At 39.3% G+C, this 26,208-nt stretch overlaps 1 protein-coding gene across 2 annotated transcripts in view; it reads left to right on the top strand.

Moving 5' to 3' along the window:
- EDIL3 (EGF like repeats and discoidin domains 3) overlaps nucleotides 1-26,208 on the top strand; it is a 239,371-nt gene that overhangs the window by 148,612 nt on the left and 64,551 nt on the right. For both annotated transcript variants that reach the window (XM_054002699.1, XM_054002700.1), the window contains one exon: nucleotides 18,675-18,856. In XM_054002699.1, coding sequence (XP_053858674.1) covers nucleotides 18,675-18,856 — 182 coding nt within the window. The remainder of the gene's footprint in view (nucleotides 1-18,674; nucleotides 18,857-26,208) is intronic.

Genomic DNA, 26,208 nt, shown 5'->3' on the forward strand with positions numbered 1-26,208 from the left:
TCAATTTTACTCATCTGTGATATGAGCTTTCTTTGTAGATGTAGCACAATAAGTAACAGTGTTGTACTTCATTACATCAAAGTTAGCAAAAAACAAATAATGCTGGGGAATTTACAACTTCACAAAGCAAATTTGAATCCTCATGTCCACTCTCAGCAAAAAAGGTTTATTTTTTCTTCAGTAATTCTGAAAAATTTCCTCGTTCTTCTGGATGCGATCTTCCATACAGGAAGCTGAATATTAATTTTATTGTTATTAATGATACCTCTTCATCTTCTTTTTCTTACCTCCTGGTCCCTCCAGAATATCCTTCATAATGCCTTTTTCCCTTCCATTAGGTGTGACTTTGAGTGTCTGGTTTCACTCATTTTTAGATATAGGAAGATTTTTTTCATGATAAAAAAGGTCAGGTGGAAAATCCTCAAGAATTAAACTTCTTTCCCAAAGTGCACAATGGAATCAGTTCAGCCTCATCTCTGCTGAAGGTGTGGTGGGTTTTCCACTGAGTTTTCTGCAGGTGAAATGGGGCACAGGTCCTTTAAAAGCTGTGTTTAATCTTAGACATAAAGATATATCTGCTGGAAGTAAAATGGGATTTAATAATGAAGTGCAATGTGTCTGCCCTCTTTATATGTTACATTTCTCTAGAATTGATTTTACATTGTTTTAAATATTGAAACACCATTTTTAGGTTGTTTTTTGTTGCTCTTTAGTGATGGAGAGTGCTAATTTCAGAGGCTTTCCACACTTAAAAAAAAAAAAAAAAAATGTGGGGTAGGTAGAAAGCTTAATTTTTAGGCCAACTAGTCCAGTGACTGCAGCTGCAAAGTACAAGAGAAGCAGGCCCAGTGATTCACCAAGATTACTGGGTAGGGAATTTGCTAAATTAGTGGGAAAGAAAGGTGGCAGAAGAGTAATTTTTGTGAGCAGCAAAAACCATACCTGCCCAATGTGCCCATGTGTAAGAATGTAATGCAGAGCAGTGTTTCCTTTTGGAAAAGCTGAGAGGTCACCATCCTCCTCTGTGGCTGGAGAAGGGAAAAGCAGATTCCAGTCTCTGATGTAAGTCTCTGAATTTTTTATGCACACTGGAGCACCTTCAGAAGGCAAGAATTCCCTGTACCCCAGGGGTGGGGGCATGGATAAATTATTCCAGATCTGATCAGACAGGGAAGGAATTTCCTTCCCTTGCAAGCAGACCCTAGTCTTGTTCACTCAAACTTTACAACTCCTGAAAGGGACATAAAACTGCAGCTCCAGCTGCCCCATTTCCCTGCAGCTCATTGTTATTCACAGTTTTGGATGCAAAACAGGGATGGTGAAGAGACATGGCAGCCAAGTGCTCACATCCCTCCCTTGATGCTGAGTTCTGCTGAGATTAGGTCTTCTCAAAAAGGCATCTTGGGAAACAAATTTCCCTGCTCTGTCAATTCCTCCTGCAGCTGAATTAGCAAAACAGCCCCCAGTGTTGTAAGGCTTTGGTCCCTGTAAACCCAAAGGGGATTGGAAGTCACAAGGAATTTTACAAAGTGAGATTTAGACAAGAAAAACGTTAGGAAGTTTCTGGGGTCATATGAGAATTTTGCACTGGCAGTGGAGACATGGAGTGAAGAGAATATTGGGAATTTAAACTGTTTTGTTGTTTTTTTTGTTTTTGTTTTTGTTTTTGTTTTTTTTTTTTACTTATAATATTTTGCTAAATCATTATGGATAACTAATAGCTCAGTTTAGCACTAGTCTTATTTCGTAGAATCAGAAGAACCAAGCAGGTTGGCCCTGGTAATTGCACTGCAATTTTGCCTTGAACAACTTTATATGGAATTTCCTAATGGCTCACATTCAGACATCAGAGTTTAATGAATCAAGGGAAATTGGTGTATTTACACCTATTGATATATTGCTGACAGGTAACTTCATATTTGCCTTTTCTTGTAACATTTATGAATGGTTGTTTTTACATAGATAGTAGTGAAAGCTACAAAATCATTCTATGCCTCTTCAAACACCTTCAAAAAGCTTTTTGTGAGATTAGGTGAGAAGATTTTCTCCACAATAAATTCAAATGTATATATATATATTTTACTCTTAAAACAAAAATGCCAAATTAATTGGATTTTGGTGACTACGTGATGTTACCTAAACACTTGAAATGTAAGCACCACAGTTATCTGCTGGCTTCATTGATCATGTTTATTTTTATTTCAGGAAAGAGAATATTATTACTTAGCTTTTCAGCTGAGAAATACAGCCCTCTTCTTGGTAATCCCCTAACAAAGTTTGTTTTTTTTTTTTCCTGTGTAATATTAAATCATTGGATAATTAGGTTTCCTACAGAACACCAAGTAAAGAGCCTATAAGCACTAAAAGGATATGCTTCTAAAAAAGTATCTTTTTAATGTTTAGTTTCTGTTCTAAAGGATGTATTCATTATGTATGCAGAGTGTTTTCTTGGAGAGTTTATTTTTAAATATGCTACTTATATGAATAATAAAAAAGGGGATTCTTAGCTAAATTTTACTACCATGTTAGTGCTAAATTCTTAAGAATGCAAAAATCCTTCATATTAGGGCAGGTATTTCATCAGTGGACGTGTCTCTAGCTGTGGTAATGACAATCATTTAGCAGGAATATTAAAAGTACACCCCTGGTCAGTCTCTTTAGTATTATCCTTGGACCTGCAGTGCCAGAATTTGTCTAGTTCTTTTTTGAACCCTTGGGTGCTGCATCTTCTGGAAGGCCCCAGAAGATCACAGCCCACCATACCGATAATTACTTTTTTTTTTTTTTTTTTTAAACAGACTAAGCTGATTTCTTGTGCATTTCAGTGAGTGCTCCCTAATTTCAGTAATGTCAAGGGGACAAGCAGCACTGTATTCATCTTGCCAGTGTTTATGTGAAGTTGTATCCCTCCTCATTCTCCATCTTGAACAATCCTGTGCTTTTTGCAGCTGTAATGGCCATTTCCAAGTTCAGTACAGTGCAGGCACATTTTAGGGATTTTGTCTCTTCTCTTTGAGTACACTGAGGTTCATCTGTCACCCTTTTGGCCACTCACTCAGTTTTCCACGTCCTTCTGGAGCTGCTCATCATCTAAGTGGCATTTGGTCCAGAGAGCTTCAAATTGGGCAATTTGCCCATTCACAATTTCCTCCAGGTCGCTGATGAGTAAAACTGACTCCAGCAATGACCCTAGGGGAATGCCACTGCTAACATTTTGTCCTGAAAAGACATTTTCTGCTCTGTAATTAGACTTCTGGCTATAGCAGGGCCATTTCACCACTCCCTGGAAAGATCCTTTCATGTGGAACCTCATCAAGTGCCTTCTGAAAAATCCAAGTGTGCTGTTTCCACTGTGTTTCCTTTATCCCTGTGCATATCATCTCTATTAAAGGACTTCAACAAGTGAAGCAGAACTGCAATTTACAGGGGGAATATTGGCTCTTTTTCACATCTTTTCTTAGGTTCCTCCTGATCTTAATTATAGAACTATCTATCAGTAAACCTCTGTAGTTCCCGAATCTTTTTTTGGCCCAATTCTTAAAAATACTGTGCCATGAAATCACTTCACCACTAGAAAAAGTGGTGTAAAAAAAAAAAAAATAAAACCTGAAAGAAACCTAAAATCCTTCCTGCTTACTATTTTTTAAATAAATCTCAGACTATCCAAGAATTGCCTAACTTTATTTTCAGTCTGAGTCCTCAGCATGGAGTCTGTAGAGCACATAAAGGCCCAAAGTTAATCTTAAATTAGAGCACATAAAGGCCCAAAATAAATCTTAATCTTAATCTTTCATTATTATAAAAATATGAAAGAAGGTTTGATAACGGAAGCACACGACAGTCACTCGTCAATAACGGCACACTTGAGAAGTAGAAAGTAACATTCAATTTCTTTTTATTTGATTAGTCCTGATGGCCACTGCTTATGCCCATGGACTGTGCTGGCCATGGTGGTAATAGAATAATGCACTGCTTTTGGAGGAGGTGTTACATCAGCATAAAAAGGGTTTAATCTCTTTGGACATGTCAGCAAATAGGTAGCAATTCTTCCCATTACTGTCTGAAAAGCTGTCTTCTGCTGCATGGAACATAGCTAATCACCTCATTCTCATGTCACTTCCTGCAGACCTGAAGCTCAACACAGCATCCTTTGAAAAGTTTTGCTTGTCTCAAAGTGTCTGTGTGCTCGTTAGCTGCTGCTGATGCAAATTGGTGAAGATGTTGCCTTTGACAAGCATTATTTTATGTGAAGGCATAAAACAAGATTAATCATACCCTGCACCTCAGTACTGCAGCACCACACTGTTTACTAACATCCTTGGGTGTCACACTTCAGGAATCAGACTAATAATAATTAAAATGCTAATAGGTCAAGGAAATCCATTTTGTTTCGTTTTAAATCTGTGGGGCAAACTCATGGAGATAAATGTCTTCTGTTATTCAGATTTCAGAGGTGAATAGCTTTATAGAATAACCACATCCAGGAACGTGGAAATGTGCTGTTTCATGGTGTAGTTAGGAGTCACCTTGAAGTTACAAAGCCTGTGACTTCTTTTTCATCTAGACAAAAAAAAAAATCTGACACTATCACTGGCGCTGCATGTTCTCCAAGTCTACTGAAGTGCCAAAAAAAAAAAAAAGAGAGTGCTTGTAAATGATATTTTGCTATTTCATTTGCACTGTGGTTGACTAGAAAGAGGAACACATGATCTGCTTGCTGCCTTGTCCCAGTGGAAATGCTGATTAAATTCCTTCAATGGGAATGAAAACATTGATTTGGTTGTGCCCGTAGGATGAGTCCTCAGAACAATTAACACGAATCGTTACAACAGTGCTGCTCAATATCTCTCAGATCAGAACATTGAATTGTGGAAAAAAACCCACTTGAGCTACCAAGACTGAGCAAACAGTTTGATCAGCTGCAGAATGATTGAAATACCCAGTGGCTAAAATGTGCAGAGCTGAGCTGTGTTGTGGTCACGAGGATTCCCCAAACACCAGCCCATAAAATGAGACACTGGATACTCAATCCCGAAGCAGCACCAAAATGCTGAAACTAGAGGTTTTTAGTTTTTTAGTAATAGTCTGATTATCTAAATCAGATTTATAGCTCACATGACTGTCGTATTACACCATCTCCTTTGGGCAATGGTAATTTTAAATTTCTTTTAGAGAGCTGTGGAGTTTTAAAATTTTAAAAGTTAGTGTTCCATGCACAGGACTTGTACAACCTGGAATTAATTCCAAGTGAAAACCTGCCTCTGTGTGGGAGGGCTTAGGCTTTGCTTGTATTTAAAAATGATGTTTTGAGAGGAGGCATAAGAAGCAATAGCTGCTTGTGGCAAGGAAAAAAAAAAAAACATGAACTTGAGAACAGATGAGATGGCACTGAGAATGTGCCTGGCAGAAAATAAAAATTAAAAAAAAAATTAAAAAAAAAACTTTAAAAAGGAGGGAAATGCATTTCGAAAAATGAGTATTTAGGAATATACCTTCTGTGTCTGTATAGCCTCCAGCTGCACTGGTACACTGCAATGAATTCTGCTGGACCACAGCAGCCCAGCCATGAAACAATTAATGGGATAATGAGCTGGGATGGATAACTGTCCTTCAGACAATGTGTGTGCTCTGTGCAAGCAGGACTGAAGTCAAACTGAACTTACAAAGCCAAACCAGTGCTTCAGATAACTTCAGGTTTTAGCTCCTCTTCAGTCTGTCATGGTGTGAGCTCACAGATATGGTCTACACACACTTGCAAAGGCAGCAGCTTCTGGTAAAATGAGAAGTCTCCTTGGTCCTCTACCTTCTCCTGGAAATGAATATATAATTCCTAAAATTAGTATTTTTTTAAAATATGCTGATTATCCATACAGCTACCAGGAAAAAATTGATTTGGTATAGGAAAGGAAACACAGTATTTGTTTGTCAGCTATCATTCCAAAAAGCTGGGACTGGTTGGAACCAAAATATTTTCATATCTAAATTTGTTTTTAAAAATTGGAACTGCAAACACATTATGAAACTGTACTGTATAAATATATGTATGTATGTATGTAAATCTATAGTGTTCTGCCTCTGACTGGCTCCCAGGGGAGATAAAGTGCTAATGAACAAATTATGTGTTATTATTTCATGTAAAACTATATAGTACGAGATGAAGTCAAGTACTTCAGGGACAAATCTTCACCTATTTTAAATAAGAAAAATAATGTTGTTCCAAAATCAAGAAAACAATGTCAGATTATTCCTTCTTGGGAAGGAATCCTCTGGGCTGGTTTGTTGCCAGGAATTTCCTCTCTGTCAGCATTGATTTGAAAAGAACTGGAGCTGCAGCAATTTGGAACCAGAACATCTCAGACAGGATGAGATTGGCAGTGCCAGCTCCTCCAGCCACCCTCCTTGAGCAGGGACAGCTTGAGCCAGCTGCCCAGGCCTGTGTCCACTCAGGGTTTTAGTGTCTCCAAAGACAGATTTCCACTGCCTCTTGTAAAAAAAAAAAAAAAAAAAAAAAAAAAAAAATCTAAGACAAAACAAAAACAAAACCAAAAAAACCCACCCAACAATATCAACAAAACCACAAGACTAAAAATACCACAGAAAAACCAAACCAAACAAACGAAAGAAACCAACCACCAAACAAAACTCAAATCACACACACCTAAAATGTAAAAACAACCCCATTTTCTTGTGTTCAAATGGCATTTCCCATTTTTAAAACTTGGTGTTAGAATTTCACATTTTAAACCTTGGTGGTCGCTCCCTCCCACAAGACATTTTTTCAGGGATAAGATCCCCCTGAGCCTTCCCTTCTTCAGGCTGGACAGTTCCACCTCTCAGTGTCTCCTTGCACATCAGATGCTCCATCCCTGCCAGTTCCAAAGTCACATCCACTTTTTTGTGATCATTTTTGTCAACAGGAAAACCAAAGTCTGGGATGCTGTTTGGTTATTATTATTATTATTATTATTATTATTATTATTATGTTAATCTCCTCCTTCCTTCTTCATTCTTTCTTCAAATACCTCTTTCTGTAAAGCCCAGCTATGCTTACTAGCCACCTCTAGCTCTGCAGAAAAAAATAGATCAACATATATTTTTAAAGCAATGTTTTTTCAGTGTTTTTAAAATTCATTGCATTTATTTCACTTAATTTTATCCTCCTAAACCTAGGCACCAAGTTGAGATAATGCTCTAGGTTTGTTCTTGGTCAGTAGACACAGAAAAAACTAATTACATCTATCTTGAATGCTTTCTTAACAGATGAAATTATAAAAATTGTGCTTTAGGCTTGCGTGTTTCCTCCCACAAATGACAAGCAGAGCGTGAGCAGCTAGTCTGGGGTAGATATGGAATTTTCAGATGTCTGAAGCTAAGTCACATGAATTGCATTCCTGTGTTTGCTTTGTTTGGTTAGATATTTCTCTAAACAATTCAGAATAATGTCCTTTTTATGGTTAAATAGATGTTGATAAGGAAAAATAAGGGGATATAAAGAAAAATAAGGGGATATTCAGAAAATCTGGATGTAGATATCTATGCTTAAAATATACCACAGAGTCACAAATAAAACATCTCATTTTACTGCACTGCTATACTAATAAAATAATTTTTCTACTGCATATATATGTAAAACCAGAACTTTCTGAAATTACATTCTGAATTTTTTTTCCCACCCTAATAAAAGTGCAAGACCCTTAAATTAATTCTGTCTTTTTAACAGGGCTTCGAGCCCTCATCCATAAAGCTGCTCTACATGAATATAAGGTTATATCTATACCAAACGGCTTCTGGGAGCAAGATCTAAATGAAGATATCTGAATTTACAGTTATTAAGATGTTGGATGGGTTATAGAAGAAGATGGAAACAGCTTAGAGACCATAAGGGCTGTTTCTGTGTAGCCATATTTAAATTACTATCGTTTGCATGCACTTTGTGTCCAGTACAGCAAATATAGCTCATATTTAGCATATGACTACAGCAGGATATTGTAGAATATGCCCATCCTTTTACTCCTTTCTGAAGAACATGTACCCCATTGTAATGCTGAATTCATGAGTGCCAAAATATAGTTTTTAAGCTATTCCAATGAATCCCTCTTATAACAATTTCAATGAACACATCTTGTAACAAGCAGTGCTGTCAGTTCTAGGAGCAGTTGCTGTTCTTCTGGAGGGGGGAATAAAAACAATGCCAAAACCACAAAAGGCAGGAAGAACATCTCCAGGCAGCAAAATAAGAATTGCTTCTTGAAAAGCACACAGTCCTCTCCTGGCAAATGAACATGCTCGTTGTCAAGCCAGCTGGCAGGAATTCTAATTACCCTGGTGCTGGGATCCCACTGATTTCTATTGTAGGCCTGCTAGAAAAATGCAGATTGTCTTTCAGTGTGACTCTATCTTGTCATTGCAGTCTCACTTGCAAGAGAACCTTTGGGTTTGGGTTTTCGTTTGTTTTTTTTTGTTTTTTTTTTTTTCAAAGTTACTTTTTGGAGCAGGCGGATTTAAGGTGCAATTATTAACCACATACATGCATATGTCACGAGCTGCCTTCAGATTGGCAATAGTTGCAGTTGGTTATCAAAATTATTAACTTCTCTAGTAGAAATATTGCAGTGTGGCCCAAAAAAAAAAGGAGATCCTTTGGAGTGAATTTAAGGATAATAGAAGATACAATGCAATCTAGTTCAATTGGCCCACACGTAGGGTTTTGTTTGTGCTGCACACTCCACAAACAAAAAAAGAAAGAAACCTACATGCCACTAAAGATATATGAATGCAAATATAAAGCCTAGAAACTGTGAAAGAAGTTGTTTGTAGTTCTCAGAACAGTGTCTAATTTGCAAATTTACTAAAAGTACAGTGGGAAAGCTGTTGAGTTTTCTTGTATTGTTCAAAAAAATATTTATGTCACTACCTGAGAAGAGGAGAAATGCATGGGTTGTGCACGGGCCAGTAGCAGTAAATAAAGATTATTTTTAAGTGCAGCTTGTTTCCTAATTTTGTTTGTAAATGCGTAAGTTATGCTTAAATTGTTAATTGGCTTAAAGCCTTTGCCACAACCATTTGCAACAATTAGAAATGAAGTAAGTAATTAATAGATCCACCACTGCACAAATCTCCTCCACTCACCTCTGCCCAAATCCAGGTCCCAAAACCAAAAAATGTTGGGATTGGTAAAAAGAACTTAGAGCCATGTATTTTTTCATGTCACTCCACCCTAAGTTAAAAATAGTAATAATCAATTGCTGTTATGTTAGGGGCTAAAGCTTCTTTGTCTGTCATCTCTTAGATGTGTAAGCACGACAGTTATTTTACTAGAAAGTTACTATGAATTTACCTTCTATAATATAAATGTAGTTTAATCCTTGTGAGGTAGGTTTGTTTTTGTTTTTGTTTTTTTTTCTTTTTTTTTTTTTTAGTGCTGCACCATAATTTATTTTATTTTGGATTAATTTTAGTGGTATTTAAGTGGCTGTGAGTTATGTCGATGGTTAATGTCAACACTCAGACATGGTAGAAATCTTATTTTGCACAGTGTCAGTTTGAAAGGTAAAAATCATTTTTCACATAAAGATTAATTTATTTCTATGTGAGAGCCCAACAGAGTTTGAGAGACTAAAGGCCTTACTGCAACATAATTTTTTTTTCCCAAAAAATCCAGATTTACTGCTTGAGAACTAAATAAAATAAAAGCAATGTCTATCAGTGAATTGTTAAATGCTGTAACTTAAATAAGTGGTATAAACTCAGAATCACACAGACTCACAGAATGACCAGGTTGGAAGAGACCTTCAAGACCATCGAGTCCAACCCAGCCCCAACACCTCAACTCAACCCTGGCACCCAGTGCCACATCCAGTCTTTTTTAAAACACATCCAGGGATGGCGACTGCACCACCTCCCCGGGCAGACCATTCCAGAACTTTATCACCCTTTCTGTAAAAAACTTTTCCCTAATATCCAACCTATATTTCCCTTGGAGCAGCTTGAGACTGTGACCTCTGGTTCTGTCAGTGCTGCCTGGAGAAAGAGACCGACCCCACCTGGCTACAGCCACCTTTCAGGTGAATTGTGGAGAGTGACAAGGTCACCTCTAAGTCTCCTTTTCTCCAGGCTCAACACCCCCAGCTCCCTCAGCCGTTCCTCACAGGATTTGTGTTCCCAGCCCCTCTCCAGCCTCGTTGCCTCCTCTGGATGTGCTCGAGCATCTCAACGTCCTTCCCAAACTGAGGGGCCCAGAACTGGACACAGCACTCGAGGTGTGGCCTCACCAGTGCTGAGTACAGGGGAAGGATGATGTCCCTTCTGCTGGCCACACTATTCCTGACACAGGCCAGATGCCATTGGCCTTCTTGGCCATCAGGGCACACTGCTGGCTCATGTGCAGCCTGCTGTCAGCCAGTACCCCCAGGTCCCTTTCTGCCTGGGCACTGTCCAGCCCCTCTGTCCCTAGCCTGTAGCACTGCAGGGGTTGTTGTGGCCAAAATGCAGGACTTGGCACTTGGACTTATTAAACTTCATCTTATTGGACTCCGCCCATCCCTCCAACTGTTCCAGGTGTCCCTGCAGAGCCCTCCTACCTTCCAACAGATGGACACACGCTCCCAGCTCAGTGTCATCTGCAGATTTACTGATGAAATACTCAATCCCCACATCCATGTCGTCAATAAAAATATTGAACAGAGCTGGCCCAGCACAGAGCCCTGAGGGACACCCCTGGTGACTGTCCCCAGCTGGATGCAGCACCACTCACCAGCACTCTCTGGGCCGGCCACGCAGCCAGTTCTGAGCCCAGCACAGAGTGCTCCTGTCCCAGCCATGGGCTGCAGCTTTTCCAGGAGTGTGCTGTGGGAGACAGTGTCAAAGGCCCTGCTGGAGTCCAAATAGACACATCCACAGCCTGTCCTGCATCCACCAGGAGGGTCACCTGGTCATAGAAAGAGACCAGGTTGGTCAAACATGACCTACCCCTCCTAAACCCCTGTGGCTGGGTCTGACACCCTGGCCATCCTGTAAGTGCTGTGTGATGGCACTCGGTATGAACTGTTCCATCACCTTACCGGGTACTGAGGTCAGCCTGACTGGCCTGTAATTACCAGGATCCTCCTTCCCACCCTTGCTGTGAATGGGTGTCACACTGGGCAGCTTCCAGTCATCTGGAACCTCCCCAGTGAGCCAGGACTGCTGGTAAATGATGGAGAGCAGCTTGGCAAGCTCATCTGCCAGCTCCCTCATCCCCCTGGGGTGGATCCCATCTGGTCCCATGGATTTATGAACATCCCAGCAGCTCAGCAGTTCTCTGACTGCCTCCTCCTGGAGAACAGGGGGTCATTCAGCTCCCTGACACCATCCACCAGCCCAGGAGGACAGTTGTCCTGAGCACAAGCCGTCTTCCCACCAAAGACTGAGGCAAAGAAGGTGTTAAGCACTTCTGCTTTCTCCTCATCTGCATTACTAAGTTCTCTTCGACATCCAGTAGAGAGCAAAGGTTGGTCTTACCCTTCCTTTTGCCATTAATATATTTGGCAAAAACATATTTTCTTATCCTTTACAAAAGTTGCCAAATTAATTTTGACCTGAGCTTTCCCCCCCCCCCCCCCTAATTTTTTTCCTATATGGTCTAGCAACCCACCTTTAAATATTTCCTGAGAGACCTGACCCTTCTTCCAAAGATGATACATCCTCTTTTATTCCTAAGTTCATTCAAAACCTCCTTGCCCATCCAGGCTGGACATTTGCCTCGTCAACTCATCTTTTGGCACACAGGGACAGTCTGTTCCTGTGCCCTCAAGATCTCTGTTTTGAAGCACGCCCACCTTTCCTGAACTCCTTTGTTTTTAAGGGCTGCTTCCCAAGGAATCTCTGAATAAGTCTCCTAAGTAGGCCAAAGTCTGCCCTCCAGAAGTCCAGTGTAAGAGTCTTATTGATATTCCTCCTGATTTCACCAAATATTGAGAATTTTATAATTTCATGATCACTGCGTCCCAAGCAGCCTCCAACCACCACATCTCCCACCAGCCCATCTCTATTTGTAAACAACAGGCCCAACACAGTCCCTTCCCTGGTGGGCTCACCCACCAGCTGCAACAAAAATTTGTCCTCCACACACTCTAAAAATTTCCTGGACTGCCTCTTTTCAGCTGTTTTAAGTTCCCAGCAGATGTCTGGTAGGTTGCAGTCACCTACACAAACAAGGGCTGATGAAACATTCTCTATCTGCTTTATAGAATGAGTTGTCCCTCTCTTCTTCCTGGTTGGGTGGACAGTAACCAACTCCCAGTGGGATGTCAGCCTTGTTGGCCTTCCCCTTAATCCTTACCCACAATCATTCAACTTCATCATCACTAGCTTCAATTTCCATGGCATCAAAACCTACCTAATATAAAAGGGCCACTCCTCCACCTCTTCTCCCTTTCCTGTCCGCCCCTTCTCAGAGGAACTGTTTTGTGTTTGGTTGTTAAGCAAGCATTGCAGTCAAACCAATCATTTTCCTGAGTTCTAAACTCTGCCATGGAATTTGGGTTGTGCCTCCAGCTCTGCAGTTACCCATATGGCAAGAAGAGATGTGCTGTTCTAAGAAGACAACATTTTTGTCCACGTTCATAGAATCAGGACCCAAAAAAATCTGGAAGAAAGATCCAAGTCGTACTAATCAAACACCAAGTGGGGTTGTTGAATGTTCACTGCCAGAGCTCTGGAAAAATAAAAAAGGATTCAGGAAACACATTGGGAATGGTGCTGTTGCAATGTAGTTGGCGTTTCTTTGGATAGAAGCTTTTCCAGATAGTTTGATGCTATGGTTTTCTCAGCTAGGGATACACAAATCTTCTTTCTCAAATTCTTCTCAGCCCAGTTCCATTAAAATCACTTTGAATATGCCAGGGGATGATGTCAGTATTTTTAATTTGATGGAGTTAAAAACACAATCACCTCATGAAGATATACTAAAAAAAAATTAAAAGAAAAAAAAAATCTTACTACGTCTTTTCAGATATGAGTTTTTAGACATACCCGTGTTTCTGAGCGTAGGAATAACAATGCTTGGTCTGGTGACAATCCATTGGCTGTGTTTCAGACAGTGATCAGAAGTGAATTATTGATGAATGAGTGTAAGAAAAGGGAAAAGCACCGAGGAAATGGTTGTCCCAGTGTATTTTCCCAGCTTCAAGGAGTATTCAGTGTAAGGATCTTCCTGAATCAGAAGTTGTGTCTTCCTTTAATTTTGATGCTCCTTTTTACTGCCCTTCTTCAGCTTTGTTTTCTCTTGCAGTTGCCCAGCATTAATCTATGAATAAATGGGTTTTGATGTGAAATTTGCAACCCTATCCGTCCTACCCAAGGAACAGAATGGAGGAATGAGACTAGAACTGAGCAAACGAGTCCTGAATAACCACCCTCCATTTCAATCACAACATGATATAGAAAAAGACATAATCTGCTTTCACTGCTGTCTCCATAGGCTCCTGTGCTATGCTGGAAGTAAAACTTTTTTGCACACTTGCTCAAGGTAGGAAATTCCTCTGAATATCCATCAGAGGGATGTGAATCCCAGCCTAGGGACTGCAGTGTGGAAAATTGCTCATAGGCAGGACATGGAAATCTCTGTGTGGAAGAACAAGAAGAAATAGGTAGAAGCCTAGATTGCCTGTGTGTAATCTATGCAAACACCAGCATTAATTAATGCAATATCAGTGGTCATCTGTAGCCCCATTGTCCAGTGGTAAAGTTGGCATTTGGGGACTGTCACATCACTGCAACCGTGATGGGATCTGCAGACACCTCAGGAAGGAACAGAAGCTGTGTCTCCAGCCACCTCTCTGCAAAAGCACTTTGGGTAGCACTTGTAAAGAAGATTTTTTGGGGTTATCATGAAATGGTTGTGACAAAGCAAGCCCTGAAAAAACATTGCTTTGTATAGAGGTGGGCACTTTGGTAGCAGACTCTCAAACACCCATCTAATGAGCTCCTAAAAATCAGACTTGCTGTTATCTAAGAGCTGTCCCTGGCAGAGCAAAGTGGGCAAGAATATTTACGTGCCAGGAGGAATGAGAAGAAACAGGAGCCTGGGCTGGATGGTGGGGAGCAACAGGAGCAGAGGTCATCTGTAATCCCACTGTCAGGGTTTGTGTTCAGCACCATTGCCAGGCCCTGCTAAACACAGCCAGGGTAATCTCATTCCAGAAAATGAGGTGTTTGGAGGAAGAAAGGATTGCAGATGTCTAAAGCAGATTTGTTTTCTCTCTGCCTCCAATTTTGCATCTGTTTGTTTTGATGACGTTAGCTAGAGGCAGACCAACAGAGGAAATAAGAGTTATACATTCATGCTGCAAAATCAGGCATGTTTCATCATCAATAACAAGAAACCTTTTCATTCTAGTTGCAGAGGCATAATCATCACATTTTCAAGCAATTTTTAAACCATTTGGACATTTTGCTTAATTTGTGGACTGACAGAAACGTAAAATATTCAAATTAAATATGCTCAAGTAACATATTTACCCAGTCATTTCTTCTTATTATCTCTTGCTGTAGTAACTCTTTATCTTAAAATAGTTTGTCTTTTCACTATAAAGAACACGAATCAGCTACTTATTTCCCTACTTTAAGGTTCTTCTGAGGAGATATCAATGTATACCACAGTAAGCTAGCTGTCATTTACTTTGTTTTGCTCAAATATTATTGTTCAGCTGGAGGGATTTGCTGTTGCCAGAGATAAGGGTGGAAGCACAGAACCTCATCCTTTCTGGGGAGCTGTTTGATCCCCATACCCTTGGTCTACAAGGGAAATCTGGACCAAAAACCAATTGGTTTGTGGCGAAAAATGGTGCATAATGTTTCTAGATGTAATTAATGTTGTAAAAGAAGCCTCCAAGGCAGATTTATAACTCTGCTGCCTTCACATGGCAGGGATTCTAAGGAGAACTGAAAAATTCACTTTTCCTCTGTTACTGACCTTTCCCATCCGTCTCTGGATCTGTTTATGTACTTCTTGGTACACCTTGGCATTGTTATCTCCACAGATAGTGAGATTTTTATGGGCACAGGTTTGTGTTTGGTGAGAAAAAGAGAAGCATTAAATGGGGTTTATTTAGTGCATACCCATAATTGTCACTGTAGGATATAACTTGCCTTAGTATCTTGCTTTTTAATGACACTGAAATAACAGCTCCAGATGACAAAATCTGCCTGGAAAATCTGTATCATGTCAGGCAGCTTAATTGCTGTTTAATTTTTCTTTATTTCTTTGCATCAAGTGTGTTGTCATACCCCAATGCATCTGCCTTAACTAATAAAAATATCCTTTTTTTTAATTTAATGACTAATATTGACCAGTCTGAAATGTACACAATCTATTACTCTAGTGATGTTATTTCCCAAGTTGTCATGATTTCTGTTAAAAGAACCATGGATTTAATAGAAGCAGAAGCATAACAATAAAATATAATACATCTTGCACTTGTTCTGCAAAAGATGCCTCTCAATAAAAAAAAAAAAAAAACTGAAAAAGCTTTTTTTCCTATTTTTATTGTTAGAAGTCACTGGTATATCAGAGCTCTTAAACACATAAAGAAATAATTGATAACTTGAAGAAAAGTGGGGTTTGTGTCTGAAATTTAATATTGTGTGCAGGAAGTGGTCTGTAACCAATCTTTTAGTGATAAACCACATTTAATGGAACCAGAGATGGGTCATTCAGCTGAGAGTTCTTAGGAAAAACAAATTTCTTGTGAATTTAGAGAGTAATAGCCCCATTAGAGTTTTTAGAAGAAGGAAGAGTGACTTGCTAATCTAGTGGAGGTTTTGGAAGAAATTAATGAGCATATGGCCAAGGGAAGTCCATTTGCTGTGGTATTTGACTATTGAAAAATATGTTCAATATTTGATTTTAACTGATAAAAGAAAGTGAATTGAAAGGTTTTCTTGCAGAAAATTATGTCTAATTAAAATAAATACCTAAAGGGTGAGCAAAAGTGCAAATTTAATAGTGGAAGGACCTCACTGACAGTAGCCTAATGAAACTTTTGATGAAATCGTGGCTGTTCAATTAAAAAAAAAATAGGAGAATATTCTGATAATTTAAGAAATATAATTATAATATTTTTTAGGAATTATTATCTAGTATCATACTTTCCACACATCTCATGTTGTCATGTCTGAACTGAACACCAAAGTAGAAAGTATCTCTAATGTGGTAATTTTAAATTTTAGCAGTGGTATTTTTGTTTAGTTCAGATTGAAAAATGGACAAATGTGACAAAACCATGACTGGAACTGCAAAGAAAATAAGGAGCTTTCACAATAAAGTACCTGCTCCCTGAAGGTAGAGATTGTCTTTGGATTTCAGGAATAATCCTCCTAAAGCTAAGGAAGATAAACGCTGCTGAACTTGTATGGTCATAGCTGAAAAAATAGAGTTAAGTGCTGTGCTTGGTAATTAAACTTAGAAAGGAAATTGCCTTCAAGTTAGAAAGGAAAATTTGGCTTTGACCTGTAAGGATTTCACGCATATTTCAAATAAAATTTAATGCATCTCAGACACGTGATGCATTAACAGACATGGCAAATATTAACATGGCTCCAGCATGCCTCCTCTTTAGGGTCCCCTCAGAAAATCCCTCTTCTGTTTTCTCACAGCTCTATTTTTAAATAATTATTACTCTATGATTGCAGCTGTTAAAGATGGTTAATTTATTTCATTCATGTATCCTGTAGGTACGCGTGTGTTGGTGAGTTACACATGCACACAGACACATCTGTGCGAACTTTCTTTTCCACTATGAAGCAGAACAGATTTTTTTTTTTTTAATAATTAGCCATAAGAAACTTTTGAAAACCTGCACTTTTCTTAGGAGAGAGGAGTCATTTACCTCTGTCTTCCAAGCAGATGCGGCAGTTTGCACACCAAAAGATTCCATTCTGCTTTGATGAAAATACTTCAGAAACAGCTAAGATTTGAATAGGTCTTTCAACCCTCAATCAATGCTTGATGAAAACACAATGAGGAATGACACCCTCCCAACATTCTTGGGTTTTCTGAATGTGTTCTGCATTGTCCCTGACCATGCTGGTGACAAAGACTCTTTTCTTCTGGTGCCACCTCACGCCTGTTACAGCAACAGGAGAGAGCCGCGTTTGGTCGCGTTTTGTGCCGTTATTATTCAAGTGCTGAAGGCAAAGCTTTTATTTTTGGCTGATAAAGAGAAGTAGCATGAGGAGTTTAGGTTCTTGCTGAGCTTTGTGGGCTGGTAAAAACCTGTGTGAAATCATGACGTGGTGCAAGGAGGTCACTAATTTGAGTGGGGCCAGGATTTCATTTGAGCATCTCCTGGCAGTTTTTAAGGCTTTTAAGGAGGAACACTTCCTGAAGTCCACCTGCATGGGAGCTTTGCTTTATCTTTACAGAGCACAAGCATGTGCTTGTCCATCACCATAATCAACTTAAAACTTCAGTTCTGTTTATCTTTGTCTCCATCATCACCCCACACCTGGGGACTGCACAACCCTGCGCCGTCTCCTGGCTGAGAGGAGCAAATTGCACTGGTCACTTTTTCTTCTCTGCATCTTTTTAAATTAATGAAGAATTAAATTATTTGTGACTTTCTGCCTGTGTGGTGTACGGATTTGGTAACAGTATGATTTCAGAATTCGTTTTTGGGTACTGCTTGAGGTGAAACTCTGCCAGGTTTCTGAGAAAACCTGAAATGTAAGTAAACATCTGCCCTGTGGTGCTCAAAATTGCCAAAGTGCAGCTGACCTGCAAAGCAGAAGATCTTTTGGGCCACAGAGTAACACTGGCTGCCAGAATAATTCCTGTGATAACCTTCTCTTCAGATTCTGCATCAGAACTGAGGAGAGGAAAATCTCAGATACTCAGTTGGGTGATGAATAGTAGATAAACTGCCAATTGTTTGTATATAATGAGTTTTCATAATTTTCTCAATTTACATTTGTGGATTGCTCACAATAGCTGAATGCTTTTGTTCCTGTGCCCAAATGGAGTGGCTTCAAAAAAATAATGCATGCAGAAATATCTTGATTTTTAAAAAAGATTAGGTCTACAAGTATTTCTGGTGAATAAATTAATGATGAATACCATACATAAAATTATGAACACTGGAGCATTTCAGTTAAATACATGCTTTGAGACTTTCTGATTAAATGGATAAACCTTTAAATATTGTTAATGTAACTAAATGATAACTTATATCTATTTTCATATTTCTAGAGATAATTGCAATAATTTGTAGCACTTTGGTTAAATGCTGAACTTTGAGGGAAGAACAGCAATATGGAACTTTGCAGTAATTACAGGATTTTAAATTTACTTTTAACAATCATTTCAATATTTGAATCTGAGGATTTTTTTCTTCATTGTGTCCATAAAACCCAAACTCTCAAGTCTTCAGCTAGAACAAGCTAAAAGAAATTGAAAATTTAATCAATTTCATTACTTGTATAATGAGAATAGTTATTTGCAAGGAATACTTTTGTATTTTTTTTTTAATTTCTACGAACAGGTGATATAGTCAAGTATTTTGAATTTCTTCTAAGCTGCATTTGGCATGATATTCTAGATCTGTTTGTATGCTATTGCAATTACAGTGACTTGGGGCTCGGAACAGTTGATCATTTCAGTCAATTTTTTTTTTTTTTTTTTTTTTTTGCATTTGCAGGATGCTCTGGCCCTCTAGGGATAGAAGGAGGGATCGTGTCAAACCAACAAATCACTGCATCCTCCACTCACCGAGCCCTTTTTGGACTCCAGAAGTGGTACCCCTACTATGCGCGGCTTAATAAGAAGGGTCTTGTGAATGCCTGGACTGCTGCAGAAAATGACAGATGGCCATGGATTCAGGTAACAGATGGAGTTGAGGAGGGAAAAAAATATCCTTGATTCAATTGCCAGTGTCACTTAAGAAACTGATGAAGACAAGTGGTTAATGAACAGCTAGGTTCTAATTCACTGTCAGAGACAGAGGCGAGGCTAAAAGGGACTATTTAGTTGCAAAACAGTGATAATCTTGACTTTACAAATGCACAAGCCCTTTTTTTTTTTTTTTTTTTTAATTTAAAAAACCATGTGCATATGTTCCATTGTGGCTTCTAAACCGTGGAAGCAGATTTATGTAGGCTCCTTCCATAAAACTGCTTTCCACAGATGTTGTGTTTGGTGGTCAGCTCCTGAGAAGCATATCACAGCTTTATCTCTTGGTGGAGATACCCTGACACGTGCTAAAGGTGCTTGAAGCGTGGTTTTGGCAGTGCCAGAGCATGCTGGAAGAGCTGGTCCTCTTTGCTGAGCTGCTCTGGGCACACAGGTTAAGTACTACTGGAAGTAACAAGAACTGTTTTAATTAAGGTTGAAACAGCTGTTAGTTCAGACACATCCATGAGGCTGAAAATACAGGTTTTCACATCCCACTCAAGCATGTTATTGCTAGAGTGATTCAAATGGCACTGCCCTCACTGTGTACTGTATTTTCCCGTGCCCAAAAAATTACTTCAGTAAAAGCAGTGATTATGAAGTCCTGTAGCAGTGTTTTAATGAAGATAATTATCTAGTGGCTGTTGTAGCTCTTTGCTTGGATTGTGTTTTCATGATATGTGAATTGGGCAGAGCTTTGGCAATTTCAGCTGTTGGTTAATAAACATTAGTGAGTTAGACACTTATGTGAAAACTTTCAAGGTCAATGTGTGAGGAGGATGCTTCCCTTCAAGTGAACCCACTGCAGGATTTAGCAAAACATGGTATTTGAGCATTTCATCTGCCAGCATTAAGTTGAACTGTCCATAATGCCCTCAGCTCTGCCAGACACATTCTTCTTGAGGCTTCCTTGGTGTACATGACATTAATATTTGTTCATAGTCAATGTTTTTCCCCTGACTACCATTTTTTATTTTTCTGAGAGGCTCCTACATATCTAGGGGTAGAAACATACAGAATTACCTGCTCATTTTTCTTGTATGGAGAGCAGACACAAAGCACTGCTTGATGAAGTCTTCTGAAACTGGTGCATTGGGAGTGCTGGATTTTGTCACCTCTGAAAACAAAAACTAGTGTTACTGCTTGTTATTTATTGCAGAGTGAAAACACAAAGGCCCTTCAACATGTCGTAAGTCAGTTTTCCTCCATAAAGATCAGAGGGGTTAGGAAGTCTGTAAAATTTATACATTGAAAAGAACTGGAAAGGATCACGCAGGGAGACCTGAGCAGATTCATTTCCATGGGAGTAAAAAGCTAATGTAACTTTAATGCATAATGAAAAAGTCTGCTTTTGGGCTGTGTTAGAGTGTAGGCTTTATTAAATGAGCTGGAGAAAGATTTCAAAATCATTTAGCACTGGCCCCCTAGACACATCTTTTTGAGGAGAAGAACTGGATAGGGATATTTAACGATCTGATCCTTCCACATTTGTGCTTGGCACCATGGGGGCAGTTGCCAGACGCCCTTGGACTTTGCTCCCTGGGAAGTCTTCCCTCTGCTCTTGCTTCAAGGAACATCCTTGGGCCAGTGGAGAAAATGTGTCTAAAATCTCAGCCCATGGCATCAGGTCTGAATAATTTGTTCTCTTTTTTTTTGGAGGTTTGGAGGTTACTCCAGTCCCTTACAGGTAATTTTGACAACCATGGGGTGTAAGGACTTTTGAGAAGCTTATATCATACAATTAAAGTGTTTTAAGCATTTCCTTATTTTCCTTCTCATTTTTTCTTGCAAAACAAACTTTAGTCTATCGTTTTCAAAAAACTTGCCAAATGCTATTTTTTTAATCCTCTTTTCTTCAGTTCAGGGCAAAATTAAAAATAATCTTTGTCATTTCAGAGCAGAATTCATCAGAGGATTTTTTTCCTGCCTTTTCTCTTTCTTTAAAACACCTGGAACCAGAAAATCTGAAACTTTTTTTTCAGGAGATGATGGTTGCAGGGAAAAAGTGCTTTTCAGTGTTCTACAGAGACTCTTTTTAGCTCTGGCAAGGTGGAGAGTCACAGACTCCACAGACTCACACTTTATGCATAGTAGATCTTTACATCAGAGCACTGTCTTGTTCTTCAAGCTTTAAGAAACAAACACCGTCTGACCCTCGTACGGGTGAGCAGTTTGGTGAGAGGAGAAGCAGAAATCCCCCCCTTATTTCTGCACAGGTTCTGTAATGCCCAGGGAGGTGCTCCATAAATGTTTGTGGAGGGGTACAAAAAGCCAGATTTGGGCTAAATTTCTGGCTCATGGGAGAAAAGGTGTCAAACCCTCTACTTGGGTTTTTACTCTGTTGTGTCACCAGCTTCTTCCCGGACCCTACTGGGAGCAGCACAAGGAATCTTCTCCTAGCTGCTCTGAGTGAGGAAGCACCTGGTCCAGAAGAAGGCACTGAAAAATGGTGTGTGTGTTTGGCAGAGATTAAGTGGAAAGTTACAAAGCCAGAAAATCCATTTTTAGGACATACAAATTAACATTTAGTGCGGTGAACCCGAAGCAATCACCTGTTCCCCTCTTGTAGCTTCTAATGCTAGATAAATTCTAAAGGAAGCCATGTATAATGGGCAAAGTCCCTCAAAGTATGATTATGTACAGGCCTGTAGCTATTTTTGCCTTGTTCCATCATTATCAATTTTCTTTGTCATTTAATTTCTTTATTTATATGCAGCCTGGCAAATAAAAGGTTTGAGTGTTCTGCTTATAACTCACTTGTAATGAGTGCAGAAGTTTTGTTTTTTTCTCTAATCTTTCAGGTGTCTGATACACATGAACTAATTAGTATGCAATTTCATTTTCCTGCATTCTCCCAATGAACTGAAAATTGAAATTGCCATTTTAAATTTACACTCTCAGCATGTAATTAGTAATGGCACTACAATGCTTGTAATTGGCTTGTGATTTAAAGGGTCACTGACCATGTTTTTGGAAGCAAATTAAAGCCTGAGTAAGTCATATCTGCCTTTTAAAGTTCTCCTGACCCCTGTTTCTCCTCACAGGTTGGCTGTGATAAAATAGCACCTGTGTACTGCTTAGCACTTTATTAGTGATATTAACTTTTATGGTTTGGAAATACAATGACAAAAAAAAAATCACATGCATCTATTTTTCATTAATTGGTCCTGAAGTATAACCACAATGTTCACATTGACTGTTCCAGTAATGAGTCTTTTTTGTCAACTCTTTTTTCTTTTTTTTTTTTTTTTTAAAGCAGTTTCTCTTTTCCCTTCTATTCTTTTGCATTTATGGTTTTGAAAAATGTTGGTTTGTTTTTTTCTGATTTCACTTCATCTTTGCTCATTCCTTGCATCTGTATTTTTCTATTCCTGTATTAGTTATTCTTTTTAAGGCAATATGAATCAGAATAGATATGGCCATGGGCAGGATTACGGTTTCTGTTGTCCCTCTACCATATCCAAAATCATGGATATGATGCTGCCCATGGATTACTATCTAATAAAAAACACAAATTGCCAGCAGGATTTTGTGAACGTTACTCCTCTCCAGCGAATTCCAGCCTAGGAATCCATGCCTGTGCCCTTACACTTCTTCTCCTCTCCCACTTTCAACACTCCCAGCTTGATCTCCCAGTTTTAACCATCCTCATATTTCTTAATTCATTTTTCCCCTATTCACAACTTTTAAGTGTTTTGTGGTTTTTTTGGACGCGGAAATTGTTTTTTACAAAGTGTAAAACCCACAGCCACCCAAAGCAGATTCCAGCATCGCTTATACCTGGAGAATTTTGAGAAAATGCATGAATTACTGAGCATCATGACACTACGTGGGAGATGTGTTTGAACACCTGACCTGTTGCTGGAGACTGTTATGTATAAATGCAAAGTGCTAAATAGAATAAAAAAAAACCCCGTATTTTGTTATTTCTCACTAAAATGGCATAAACTGTTTCTCCAGAGACATTGGTATGGTTACAAAACATTTTTTTAAATAAAATATTCAAATAGTTATTTTGTTGTTATGAGTAGCTGGAGGTTTGAAGGATTAATTTACAAAACAGGTAGACTGCTCAGTTTGGTTGCAGAACCAAAAGTGGGAAGTAAAGTTGGTTCAGGCTGATTATTCAGCTTTTTTCCTCTAGTTTTTATTGCATACAAGATGATCCCAAATATTTATTCTGAAGTTTCTTCTTCAAAGAATTCATCCCTTTCCATCTGTATTTCATGTTTTTCTGTTTGGAATCAATTTTTGAAAGTCAAGTTGTAATTTCAAAGTGGAAAAGCTACAAGTCTTACTTAGAATATATGGAAAGAAAAATATAATTCTATAATTTTGCTAATTTATTCCCCAAACAGTTTTTCTGAAATTATGTGCTAAAATTCAGATCAAATACAATAATGAGAAATACAACAGTTTGATGGAAAATGTGCTCAACCTCTGATTGGCAATTTAAATATATTAGCACTCCAGTCCAAAGTAAAATACAATTGGTTTATTTAACATTTCAGTGTGTCAGTTGTAAATAACACCTTTTGCTTTTTTAAATTTAGCTTCTTTAATAACTATGCCCAGCTTTAAGAAAATTTCTTCACTATATTTCTTGAAACTATGAGTAAACACTTTTGCTGTAGATATTTTTCATAAAAAAGATTACCTGTGATGGAAAGGGACCTAGCCAAACCAAGTCAGGGCAAAAAATTTCCCTGATCTCTGTCTTACTTAGAATTAATTTATTTAGTATTTTTTTTTTATTGAAAAGCACAGAGAATGCTTTAAAAAAAAAAAAGTCTAACTGTATTGCCATATGATTGCTGTTAGGTAGAGTTTATGTTTTGATTGAGGCTTAATATGTTTTTTACACAAGTGTCTCCACACCACTTTTGGTTTCAATTCCACCTCTGGTGCTCAGCCTCGCCTTTTTGGGACTTTCAGTCCCATAGCATAATTAAATCTGTGACAGTGAATCTAACAAACCTAATCATAACTACTATGACACAAGCAAAAATTATTTGTAAAAAAACCCTAAAGTTCCATCATTCTTATCCCCAAGCAGAAAACCACAAAGCATCGTGTGGGTTTTTTCCCTCAAAACAAAAACAAAACAACAACCAAAAAAAAAAAAAAAAACAACACAACAACAACAAAAAAAAAGGCACAGGAAAAAAAAGTTATCAGCTTCCTCATCAAAAGCCTCCAAAGAGCAAGTACACACCAGGTGATAGCTATTTGCTAATGAAATGATAAAACCCAAAATACACAGAGGCCTTGCAGAACATTCACTCAAACATCTGTTGGTGAGAGCTCCAAGCAAACTGCCATCTGTGAAGCCATTCATTTTGTCAAAGTTCATTTCCTCATTCATGAGCACTGGTGAACAGGCTTCCAAAAATACCTGTCACTGCAGTTTAAATGTTTTATATCACTTAATGTAGCTCTCATCTCACTGTCAGGTGAACTTTATGAAGTGCAGCCTCAGAGTCAACCCGCAAGGTGATGTGCACCGCATAGGAAGATTTAGCCTGCTAAGTTAAATGCTAAAAAGTTGTTAAAGTTCTTCTTTTTATTGTCAATATTTAAAAATTTGGCTCAATACCATAGAAGGATTTCCTTGGAGGATATTGATGAGAGGCAGTAAGTATCTGAAAGCCCTTGCTGTGGAGAACAGAAACTACCAAGGAAAGCGCAGTTGAATTAAAACAATGCCACTCAGGACCTTTGATCTGCAGGAATTAGAAGAGGCTGTCTGCTAGCCAAAGTCTGCCATAAATTCACTGACTTCAGTGAACTCAATACCAGTGTCTGCTCTCTGAAGACCTCCCTCAGCATCTAAACATTTAGCTGACAGGCCAAAAATGTAATTTATGTACTCAGAGCAGAAAACAAAAGGGCTGAGAGCCTATTTCTTAGTGTAATCATCCGCAGACTCCCTGGTGCCCTGTATCTTGGTATCCATTTCATATCACAGCTCCTGCTTTCATCCCAGGCACAGACACATTCAAACAACTTTGGGCTGAGGTTCTGGGTGCACAAAACAGTTCAGAGTCAGCATCCCCATGGCAACTGAGGCAGGATGCTGTTATGAACACCATCCATAACATGCTCTGTCAGCCCCCGTGCCAGCTTTCTTTAATTACTCCACCTAATGTGGCTGAAGGACTGAAGGGACAGGACCTTTAAACACTTTATTCCCTGCATCCGCAACAGCATGCATTCCAACTAATTTTTTCTTTCCCATTTGCCACTCTGACATTAAAAGCAATCAATTCTTAGAAAGTGGCAACACCAAAAGGAACAACCACGTGTCCACTTGTTTTTTTCTTTGTTTGTTTTTGCATCAGGAAGAAGCAAGTAAAAGGTGCTCCAGCACCTTTGGGGTGGTCCATAACAGAATGATGTGTGGGTATCCTAGTCACCTTGTGGGGAGGACAGAATCCAAATCTGTGAGATGATGTCATGCTGATGTGTGATAGTAAAATGAGTCATTTTTACCTTCTAAACACTTGCTTAAAAACTGGCAAAGCAAATGATCCTCACTCGTAGTTTCTGTCCTGCTAAACTTGACTTCTAGAAAAGTTTATTGTTTCAAGTTATTTCAATAAAGCTAAGATTCAGGGAACAAAGTTTAAGATAAAGTAAGACTACATGTCAGGATATTAAGATTTTTTTTTTTGTATGGTATGCCAGGATGGGCCAGCTTGTAAGGCACCATACTGGGTCACCTGGTGCCACCTCCCTGCTCCAGCAGGGCCACCCCAGAGCACATGGGACTGTGTCCCTGTGGCTCTGGAACATCCCCAGGAGGAGACCCCAGAGCCTCTCTGGGCTCTGCTCAGGGCTGGCTCTGCCCAGGGCAGCAGTTCTGCCTCCTGGGCAGGAATTGCTGGGCTCAGGCCCTGCCCGGGGCTCTGGGGCCATCGCTGGGCCTGGAGCAGAGCCTGGGGCTGCTCTGAGCTCTGCACACAGGGACACACTGGGACAGACAGACAGGGACAGACTGGGACAGACGGGGACAGACTGGGACAGACAGACAGGGACAGACAGACAGGGACAGACTGGGACAGACTGGGACAGACTGGAACAGACAGACAGGGACAGACAGACAGACAGGGACAGACTGGGACAGACTGGAACACACAGGGACAGACTGGAACAGATAGACTGGGACACATAAGGACAGACAGGGGGACACAAGGATAGCCAGGGACAGACAGACAGGGACAGACAGAGACAGACAGGGACACACAGGGACAGACAGACAGGGATAGACACTCAGGGACAGG

This window comes from Vidua macroura, chromosome Z (genome assembly GCF_024509145.1).
Source record: "Vidua macroura isolate BioBank_ID:100142 chromosome Z, ASM2450914v1, whole genome shotgun sequence".
Taxonomy (NCBI): Eukaryota; Metazoa; Chordata; class Aves; order Passeriformes; family Viduidae; genus Vidua; species Vidua macroura.